We start from the raw sequence: 11,737 nt of genomic DNA, 5'->3' as shown, positions 1-11,737 counted from the left end.
TACCTTCACACATATGCAAGTCACCCATGCCGTTTGCACTGATGCGCCCTCATACTATGACAGATGTTTGCTTTTGGATGATGGTCTGGATGGTCCATGTGGACTCATCTGACCGCAGCTCATATTTCCACTGTGTTTTGGATCATCTGAGATGAGCTCGGGTCCAGAGAACTCGCCAGCATTTCTGCATTGAACAGATGTATAGCTTTCTCTCTGTGTAACAGAGACTCATGTGGCATTTCTGGATGCAGCAACAGACTCAGTTAAGTGACAATGGTTTTCCAAAGCACTCCTGAGCCCATGTGGCTGTATTTAACACATGATGGTTTCTCATGCAATGCCATCTGAGGGCTCAAAGGTCATGCACATTCAGGTTTCCTGCCTTTCCTTACATGTATTGAGATTTCTCTGGATTGTGGATTCCCTGAATCTTTTCACAATATTATGTATGGTAGAAGGTGAGAGACCGAAATTCTTTGCAATCTTGCATTTAGAAATGTGATTTTTGAATTGTTTGACAATTCTTCTCTCATGATATTTGGCACAAAGTGATGAGCCATGACCATCTTTGCTTGCAAAGACTGAGATGCTCCTTTTACACTATTCAATTCACGTTTATTTGTATAGCGCTTTTCACAATACACATCATTTCAAAGCAGCTTTACAGAAAGTCCATATTACAATTTAGAGTGATCTGTTATCAGAGGTAACTGTCTAAGTTATGTATTTCAGAAATGTATATACAAAATCACAGTTAGCTAAACATGTATTAATTTAAACAATGTAATAATGCAGAAACAATGAGCTCATTGAAGTAATGAATACTTGTTTGTTAACAAATGATTATGATTATAAATAATACCCTCACCTATTACCAGTTCACCTACTTATTATACTTATTGGATTGTTTCATAAGTGTTTAATTTGGATATTCTATAAGCTTTTCACTTTTATTTAGCCTCTGTCCCAACTTTTTTGGAGTGTGTTGCAGCCATCAAAAACAAAATTTGTTTATATTTACAAAATAAGTTGGTCAATGAAAACTTTGAAAATCTTTATTATTATTTATATACTATTATAAACTTTTGTCATTTAAATAAAGATTAAAGAGAATTAACAAATCATAGATTATTGATTTTATTGCATTTTACAAAATGTTCCAAACTTTTGGATTTCGGGTTGTAATATTATTTCATGCTGATTATTTTATTATTTTATTTAGAATTGCTGGTCTTGCAACTTTGTCCCTTAAAAAACATAGTCCTCAAGGTATTTAAAAGAATACTGTGGTGTTACTATGGTACCTTTGTTGTATGTTTTGGTACATTTTGTCATTGATCCATGTTTTTTTTTTTTGTCTGATGCTGTTTGTCTACAATCTGAATATTATGTTTGCAAGGATGATTCTAAATATGGGTCAAAAATTTCAGGGTGATAAAACTGTCCTGTTATAATAATGAAGACAAAACAGCTAATTAAAATAATGAAATGTTTGAAGGAAAAAAAACGTAATTAAGTAGAATGTATTTAAATATTTGTGTTGCAGCTCACCAAAAACTTAAGGACAATTATGAATTAATTTGTAATATTTGAAAAAAATATATATATATTAAATATTTTTTAAAGTAATGATTGATATATGTACACTCACATGTATTTAATATTCAAGTTAAATCTGTTATCACTTTTTACCTAGTATTTTTAGATTTAAACTTTTTGTGAAAATGGTATAAAAGGTGTTTGAAACCATAGACTACTTTGTTTTTTATATTCCTTTTCTTGATTGAGGACACTACTGTATGTTATTGACTCATATACCTCTATAGCAGTTATGATTAGATGATCAATTTAAGTTGCATTTGTGTTTTCCTATGTTGTGTAAAAGAGAAAGGTTGATGAAATAAAAACTGAAGACAAGTGATTGTATATAACCCTGATTTATTGATGTTTCCATGTGGTACATGGTTGGATGAATACAACAATTTTGACAGAACAGCTCATCATCCAAAATCAGGGAAAGAAAAAAGTAAAAGTTACTCCTCTCTGTGGGAAGTAAAATCTCAAATGAGTAGCTTTTGTTGCACTATAATGAAGCAGAAGCATTATAAATGCTGGTTGTAGTGACAAGGAATTTTAAGTCAGTTGAAAAGCCATTTATTTTATGTGCATTTAATGCTTACATGCTGTGACAGAGCAACAAAAGCTATTCAGCCCGAAAAAATACTTGAGCTCCATGCTTTGTCTCTTTGATTAGCTCTTTTCCGATTGTGCATCCCCTAAAGGACAATTTGTACTCTGGATGAGGAGTGATGCCAAGAGGAAACAACTAGAATCAAAAACATCAAGGTGAATGTGACAAGCCGTTCTGCAGGTACAGTATATAACACTTTGACATTAGAGTCTCTTTGGGTCACTGTGGATTTTGGGGGTTAAACGCATAAAAGAATGTATGAACATTGAAATGTTGAGTGAAAAGATATTGTTGCCCAGGTGGTAGATGATATTAGGGAGGGGGAACTGGGTGGACGAGTTTAGAAGCGGCGCTTCTGGCTGGACTGCACTACAGATGAGCGGGACATTGAGATCTGACCACCGCCGCCGCCACTCATGCTCATGCTGGAGCCACCGCCATATCCGAAGCCGCCGCCGCTGCCACCACCGAAGCCACTGCCGCCGCCGCTGCCACCACCGAAGCCACTGCCGCCACTGAAGCCGCCGCCGCCACCACCGAAGCTGCTGCCACCACCGTAGCTGCTGCCACCACCGAATCCGTAGCCGCCGCCGCCACCGCCACCACCACCTGTAAAACAACAAACAAAGACATTAGTTATACTGAAAACCAATGCAATTTATTACTGCAAATTATGTGCTGATAATGTCTTTTTATCTAAGGTAAAGATAAAAAATATAGTAAGCTTACTGCTGGATGACTCCTGAATGTGGATGGTTGCAGAACTGCCACCAGAAGCAATCCTGACAAAAAGAAAAGAAATGTCAATGTCTATATAAAGACGAATTTCAAGAGAGAAAAAAAAACATACTTAAGCTTTCAAATTAGAAAAGTGACTGACCTGGTCTCCTCTCCTTCCAGAAGCTTCCTGTAGGTTGCGATCTCAATGTCCAAGGCCAGTTTGACATTCATGAGCTCCTGGTACTCACGCACCTGGCGCGCCATATCCTGCTTTGCTCTTTGCAGGGCCTCCTCCAGTTCCTTAATGCGGAGCTTGGCATCCTTCACTGCCAGTTCTCCACGTTCCTCAGCTTCAGCGATTTGAGATTCCAGGTTGGCACGCTGAGCAATTCAAAGAAGACATTACAACTTTAGTTTTCAGCAGCACTTTTACATTATTCCTGTCCTCTTCTGTAGGAACTCCTTTACATTATTCCCAACATAGCATGCACGTTTTGATAATTGGATAAACATTTATTTGAAAGTACACTTAGTACACACTATGGATTTGGTTGGCAGTCTAATTCAGGCCAAAACCTCATCCAAAGACTAACACTAAAGACTAAAAGACTACTTACTTGTCCCTTGACAGCTTCAATTTCATTCTGAAGTCTGCTGATCATGCGGTTCAGCTCAGCAATTTCAGCCTTGGTGCTGCGAAGGTCATCTCCATATTTGCCGGCAGATGACTGCATCTCCTCGAACTAGAAGGTGAAAAGAGAGACATTGTCATTAGGATCTGTCAGTTGGTTGCTTAAAAATAGTGTTTGTTTGATGCTTGAAAGTCTTTTTCTCACCTTCTGTTTGTACCACGACTCGGCCTCAGCGCGGCTGCGGTTGGCAATATCCTCATACTGAGCACGGACCTCGGCAACGATGGAATCCATGTCCAGGTTGCGACTATTGTCCATTTCCACAATGACTGATGTGTCTTTGATCTGTCCCTGGAGTTCGCGCAGCTCCTAAAATTGCAAGGATAAGGTATAAGGCATTGAGATAAATTTAACATTGAAAACTAGCATTGCAGTCATCATATAATTCCATCAAATGCTCACCTCCTCAAAGATGGCTCTAAGGAAGTTGATTTCATCTTGAAGGGAATCAACCTTGGCCTCAAGCTCAACCTTGTTCATGTAAGCAGCGTCAACATCCTATGAAGAAATGTACAAAGCTCAATATAATGGGTGGACTCTACAATCAAAATAATTGTAAAAATATAACCAGGGGCCCAAGAAAGCAGCCAAAGGTATTACCTTCTTGAGCAGGACAAATTCGTTTTCCACTGCAGCACGCTTGTTGATTTCATCCTCATATCTGCAAAGATAAGTTTTCCATTTTAGCAAATTCATTGTGAAATTATACCATTCACACAAAGTGTGGTTCATAGAACCCTGAACATGTTCTTGCACAACTACTGTACTTACTTGTTCTTGAAGTCCTCCACCAAATTCTGCATGTTCTTCATCTCTCCTTCTAGCTTCATCTTCTCATTACCAAGTCCATCAAGCTGTCTGCGCAGGTTGGAGATGTAGGCCTCGAACATGGCGTCGATGTTGGAGCGGGTGGTAGTCTGGTCCTGCAGTAAACTCCATTTTGTCTCAAGCACTTTGTTCTGCTGCTCTAGGAAGCGCACCTGTATTTGAAATAAACCAATAAAGGATTTGAATATATGGCTTTTTTAGGAAAAGAAGGCATCAGGACCTTTTTATATGCCATTACTTATGCCACAGGATGTGTCTTCTATAGTAATTATCAAGCACACCTCTTATTGCATATCCAGACTTGTATTGACACACCTTTGGCAACTTAAAAGAAAATAGCATGTGACATGCCATGTTAGCCAGCACAACTTCTTGGAGTAACTGTCTTATATGAACACGCCCCTTTGAGATCATAAATATGACACTACAACATGTTTAGACTGTCTGTGCTATTAAAACAATGTTTCCCTCCTGGCATAAAGGCGAGGCTCCTAGGAGACCTGTGCCAAATGGCAAGCCTTAACAGAGATGATATGGCACGCCTTTGCCCTCAGGTGCTAACTGTACCCACCCTTCTGCATATTCATGGAATATAATTACTAATGTGTACAACATCACATTTACAATTTACAAAATTACAATTACTTTAAACTTGCAGGATTCACATGAAAAGAACAAAGCAGTGATGACATCAGTAGTTATTTGAGCTACATGATTGCTGATCATATCTCGTCAGAATCATACAAATGGGCGTAGCACCTACAGTGGGGGTGAAATTTACAAGGTGTGGTTACAGTGAACTACCCAAAGGTAGGAAAACTATCCAAAATAGGAAACTAGGTTTGTTTAAGAAAAAAATAAACTGATTATTAAGACCTATGAAGTTACAGCAATGAGACTTTTAGGACCTTTTTATGCCAGGTATTACTTTGAGTAAGAGTTAAAGATGATACTCGTTTGTCACACACGACAATGCAATATCTGCATTGCTGCCATAGGGATAGAAGAAAAACTTGATCCATGCCCTTATTTGGTTTGGATCAGTCATTGGATCTCATCTGGCTTGGGTTTCCAAACTCACCCTCAAAGAACAAGAACAAGTGTATACAAGGAAAGCAACTCAAACGTGTGCTAAGATATAGACTTTGACTGCTTGACTGAAGTTGAGTGATAATGATGCAGAGGTGGCATATGCAATGGCACCCAGTCTCCTACTGTGTGTGCTTACTGTTACACTGAATCTGACACTAGCAGGATTTCTGGGTGCAAGTGACTGGCTGTGAAATATTTAATGAGCAGAACCCAGATCATATGAAGGCCCTTGAAATGTGCGCACGTAAACCAAACGTTCAAATGAATAGTCAAAATGTCAGATGTGCAAGATCAGATTGTTGTGTTGTGCAGCTGTGTATGTTTGCAAAGAGAAGACTAACCTTGTCAATGAAGGAAGCAAAGCGGTTGTTGAGGTTCTTGATCTGCTCTTTCTCCTGGGTGCGGACAGCTTGGATGTTGGGGTCGATGTCTAGGTTCAATGGAGCTAGGAGGCTCTGGTTGACTGTGACAGCTGTGATGGGTGGGATACAGCCTTGACCGAATCCTCCACCAAATCCACCACCACCACCGCCGAATCCTGCACCACCACCGTATCCTGCACCACCACCGCCGAATCCACCACCGCCGAATCCACCTCCGCCGAATCCAGAACCACTGCCGAATCCAGAACCACCGCCGAATCCAGAACCACTGCCGTAGCCACCTCCTAGACCTCCACCGCCGCCGCCAATGCTGTAGCTGTAGCTTTGTCCAGATCCTCCTCCAAAACCTCCGCCACCACCACCGCCGGAGCGACGGATTGACACAGAGCTCATCCTGCCGCCCATGGGTGCTGCGCTGGCAGACATGCTAGAGAAGCTCTTCCTAACACCTCCACCACCAAAGCCGCCGCTCATGCTTCCACCACTGGAAGTGTAGGAAGTTTTGATCGAAGTCATGACTGCTGTTGTCTATTAGGGGGTGAGGATCGGACAGAAAAAGAGCAGGAGGAGACAGAGAGATCCAGAGCAGGTGAGCTCACTAAGAGGAAAGTTAAATCCCTCTAAGTATCTTCTTCAATGAGTGCAGGAGCTTTTATACCTCTTGTGCCACGGGAGGGGCTCATCTGGCCACTCCTCTTTCAGCCTCAGGCTCCTGTCCTTTCGCTCCTCTCCAAGTGATACATACACCCATCTTGCTAGGCTGGTATGGGAGTACTTTCAGCAGAGAGGGCCACACCCTACCTTACATGCACACACACACTCACATTAAGTGAAGAGATTAAGAAGGAACAGGGAGTAGAAAAACAAGCTCAAAACTTCCTGAAATTCTACACATTCTCTTTTTGCATCTACTACAAAACTTTTGTATTTTACTAGTGCTCTGTAATCTAAAACACCATAGTTATTGGACAGATGGCATTCTATAAGTTAACGCATGGCAAACTAAACAACTCCATGCATATTTCATGAATTTGGGAGGGACAGGGCTCTCTGTTTGCTTTAAGCAGCGTGCAGGAGTATGAAATAGGGGAATATTTGATGAAGAGCTTGAATGTTGAAGCTTGGCGCTCGTCCTGAAAGCCATTGTGACCTGCAGGGTCCTCTTTCCAGTCAAACAATCAAGCTACTGTTCTCTCACCTCAATGGCTCTGTCACGAACACTACTTCACCACCTTGTTCTGTGGTTTTCCCAGAGGGCTGATGCAGTTGCATGCAAAGTAGATTTTTATGTTATCTCGTAAAATAAAACACATGGCGCAAACTTTAATGGGAATGTATACAGCATTGTTTTCATATTGATAGTTACAAGTAAGTGTCAGAGCTCACAACAGTACATGGTGCCTGCAAGAGCAGTGTGGTTATTTTTGTAGCTGTCCTTAGGTGGCATTATTTAGCAACGTGTGCTGCTTTTGTTAGCATGTCAGTATCACCCTTATCATGTTTAAATGGCTTAGAACTGCAGACTTGCTGCTGAAGTGGACAGGTCTGAGAGATTACTGTAGAAACCATGTAAATATTTATCAGACAAAGTAGAGCAGTAAGAGAGAATGTCATGACATGAGAGTGCTAATACATTAGCAGGGGCCTCTATACCGAGCATAGCCACTTGTTGCCGAGGGGAAAAAATGCCATTTTTTACATGGCATTTTGGCCCCCAGTGAATTTTTTTAAATGGCACAGCCCATCGTTAATCATTGATCTGAACAGTGATACTGTCAAGTCTTTGTCAGATGTTGAGTTAGTTTTAGTAGTTTCACCCCAGCATCTTCTTTGAATGTATACAATGCAATCTATCAGGTGATACAAGTGCAAACTAAAGTGTTTGCAGATATTAAGCAGACAGTCTACTAATCTCTAATAAGAGTTAGTTGACATGTAGTTGCAAAGTTAATTAAAGTCAGTAGAATGTCTAAAATGGACCATCTAAATAAAGTGTTACCTTCCCTTTAAAAAAAAAGATCGGAATCAAAATATGAAGAGTTCAGATGCAAAAGCCTCTAAGTGCCATCTGAAATTTTCTTCTAGAATGATCATTTTTATCAAGCTTAAGTTCAGTAATTTCACTTAAATGACAATTAATAGGTAATTTTCATTGCCATTTAAGTGAAATTACTGAACTTAAATATACGAGCTTGATAAAAAAATTATTCTAGAAGAAAATTTCAGATGGCACTTTGAGGCTTTTGCATCTGAACTCTTCATATATATATGAAGAGTATGAGATATTTAATTGTGAATGCTCATTTCTTCTATTTTCGGAAATACATTTAATATTTCAAAAGTACTAAAAAAAAAAAAACACTGTAAAATGTAATATTTAGTAAATATCAGAATAAATATCCATTTTTCATACTGAATATTAAAATTTGATAATGCCTAAATTCACTTGATAAAATTTGAAATGATTCATTTTAGTTTTTACTCTTTTATTTGTTATTTATTTAGACAAAATAGAATATCAGTCTATCACAAGAGGATTAAAAAAAGGCCAAAAAATTTAAATGGTGCAGCAACAGGCAGGACATTGTGTAACATTTGCATTAAAAACGAAAAACATAAAACAGGACAAGTGATATTATAAAACTGACTCTAAATTATGATTGCAGGAGGCACATTTGAAGAATATTTCAGTCTGTATTTCTTACAGAAAAAAACCCCACTCTATATAGACTTCCATTCACACTTCTAATCGGATTTCAATCAGATATGCACAAAAACTGGATTTGGACTGATAGTGTGAACATAGCCTTAGTAAGACCTTAATAAAATCAGACCAGTCCAATTCCTTGTCTTCTGTCTTCCTTCCTCTGATGTCTGTGGATACCTTTCCTTCAATAGACATTGTTTTATGCACATATTTATCTCAAGACATTTCTCTAAAGAGCATTCTCTAAAAAACTCTAAATGCTTTGCCTTCACTAAAACGCTTTTGTGTTACAGCCACAAATTCATGTGCCTTTGGTTTTACCTAAGATCTCACTTAGTAAGAACCATACAGTCTGGCACGCAACAGTCATGAAGAACCATAAAAATCGTCTCGACTTAATTCAGGTTTTGTGTGGCATCACCAGACTGAGCAACAAAGAAAAGTGAATTGTTGATCGGTTAGTCATACTGAGTGTGTTTTGCATTGTCTGGACATGAAAGCTGTAATTTTTTTTGTACACATTAGGTGGGGCCCAAAAGTGCCAATAACGCAATGCTTGGAATTTGTCCAGATATTCACCAATTATTCACTGTCTTGTACAGTGACTTGTAACTTTCATTGTTGAACTTGATACTTCATACTTTTACATGATAATTTATTACATAGCTTCCATGACTGTAGCAAATTTATCTGTTTGCAATGATAAAAAGATAAAGTTATGGCAACAAACTTTGGTAAAATCTTAAAAAGGATTACAGGAAAAGACTTATTACTCGGTGTATTTAAACCTTTAGTTCTGTCTGTTCCGTGTCGTTTGCGTTTAACGTGGTTGTGTATCTCCTGTCAGTTGGATTTATTGATTAAAAACAGTTTTTGTTGTATTTCCTGAGCTATGTGAACATTGCTGCAACCTGCTTGCTTACACCATTGCTCCAGTATACAGTGATATTAACTATGTGTGCATCTCACAAAAGAATGAGTGAAATTGGGCTACAATGAAAAATGGAAACCACATTTTTACCTAGTTTACTATAATGTCTCCTGTATTTTCAGGGTCTTCTATAATTTATGATGGCATTGAAAGTCAGAGCAGTTCCTAAGTTGAAATCTGAGAGTTGCATGCTTGCTTAGACATATTTGTCATGTTGAAACAAGGGATGGCTTCCTTTTCACGAAAGCCCACCAGTCACTAGAGAGTAAGAAGTTCCCACCCCTTCAGACCACGCCCCTTAAACCACACCCCTTTCTTGTCCACACCCAAGCCTTTGAGATTAATTTCCAAATATGGTTACAACCAGTCATAAAATCATGGCCTTATGAACTCATGAAATAACTGTCTTCGTGAAATAAAACAACATTTACTACTAGGTGGAGTCAGGTTTGTGTACATAAAAAGATTTCTGCAGACCGAAATCTCCCAGTTTGTATTACATAAATTGAGTAAATGAAGAGAAGAAAATGGCCTGTGTATACAAAAATAACACCATACACCTTGTGTACACTTTCACTTGTGCACACCTCTATGCAAAATAATATAAATTGTATATTGTAGATAAGAATAATTAACTGTGTGCAAATCAACTGTTTTGTGTAGATCAGTATGTGGGGATGTTTGCTACATTCATCTTTGCTAAATAATCACTTTTCCTATAGGCGTGCCTTCAATTATTCAGATGCATTTTAAAAGAACTAAGAATGAAAGGAAGACGAGATTCTTATGCGCTTATTCGAGTTTCATTGCTTTGAGAAGCATATACATGAATTAGCTGCAAGAACTATTTGTTCTGTCAAAAGGCACCAGAAAACAAAACTTTGTGCAAATCTAAGATAACGTCAGTAAATTATGGAGTGCCACAAGGGTCTGTTTTAGGCCCTCTGCTATTTTCAATATCCTGCCATTTGGTAATATTATTAGAAAACTAGACATTAGTTTCCACTGTTATGCCGATGATACTCAGTTACATATTTCATCACGACCAGATGAATTCTTTAAATGATCCAAGTTGACAGAGTGTTAAGGATATAAAATACTGGACGACCTATTAAATTCAGATAAGACTGAGGTATTACTTAATGGACCAATAACCTGTACACAGAATCTCTTAGAATCAAATTTGCATTTAGAAGGGTGTACTGTTACTTTATCCTCCACAGTTAAAGACCTGGGTGTTATATTAGACAGCAACTTGTTTTGTGATAATCATATTTCATGTTACAAAAACAGCCTTCTTCCACCTCAGAAACATTGTTAAGCTCCGGAACATGCTATCTGTTTCTGATGCAGAAAAGTTAGTTCATGCATTCATATCTCTAGACTGGATAACTATAATGCATTACCAGGTGGTTGTCCTGCATCCTCAATAAACAAGCTACAATTAGTCCAAAATGCAGCTGCTAGATTTCTTACCAGATCAAGAAAATATGATCACAAATTGTATCATCTCTACACTGGTTACCTATTAAGTTACACATCAATTACAAAGTATTACTACTGACCTAAGGCCCTAAATGGTTCAGCTCCTGTATTTAACCAATCTTCTATCACCCTACAATCTATCATGCTCTTTAATGTCACAAAAGTCTGGACTTTTGGTTGTACCTAAGACATCCTAAACTCTGGAACAGCCTTCCTGATAATGTTCGAGGCTTAGACACACTCTCCCAGTTTAAATCTAGATTAAAGACACGTCATTTCTGCACTAAAATAAAAAAAAATAATGATTGTAATATGTGTTTTAAATTATGTTCAAATATGGATGCACCATTTAAAAAAGGTGTCGATTAGGGGTGAAAGCATGAACAATTAAAGAACCACTTGACCTGTAACAGATATGCTAAAGATATATTGTGTTACATTGAACAAGTGAAGGCACAAAGGGGTTGAAAAAAATACATGACTTTTCTTATTCATTTATATATGAATATTGATGTTGAGTTAAAAATCAATATTAATGGTTTATATATGTTAGTTCTCTCTGCAATTAAAAGAGTATTTTAATATTGAAAAAATGAAAATGACAGTTAAGCTTGACATTTGAAACATTAATCTTCTCCATGACTTATAATTGTCGCTGGCTTTGCCTTCCAGCTTCTCATACAGAAACCTTGCAGAAACATTCTGATG

At 38.1% G+C, this 11,737-nt stretch overlaps 1 protein-coding gene across 1 annotated transcript; it reads right to left on the bottom strand.

Annotated features, from left to right (window-relative positions):
• Positions 1 to 1,921: 1,921 nt before the first annotated feature.
• Positions 1,922 to 6,535, bottom strand: krt5 (keratin 5). The gene is made up of 9 exons (XM_084098419.1): positions 5,865 to 6,535; positions 4,375 to 4,583; positions 4,204 to 4,264; positions 4,006 to 4,101; positions 3,748 to 3,912; positions 3,529 to 3,654; positions 3,072 to 3,292; positions 2,921 to 2,973; positions 1,922 to 2,800 (listed from the first exon to the last, which is right to left on the bottom strand). The coding sequence occupies exons 1-9, from the start codon at positions 6,420 to 6,422 to the stop codon at positions 2,532 to 2,534; spliced, it is 1,758 nt and encodes a 585-aa protein (XP_083954545.1). The 5' UTR covers positions 6,423 to 6,535; the 3' UTR covers positions 1,922 to 2,531.
• Between the last annotated feature and the right edge of the window lie 5,202 nt (positions 6,536 to 11,737).

Source organism: Abramis brama (assembly GCF_963993115.1).
Source record: "Abramis brama genome assembly, chromosome: 22".
Classification (NCBI taxonomy): Eukaryota; Metazoa; Chordata; class Actinopteri; order Cypriniformes; family Leuciscidae; genus Abramis; species Abramis brama.
Note: the sequence above shows the minus strand (reverse complement) of the source record. Positions and strands in the feature narration are given on the sequence as shown.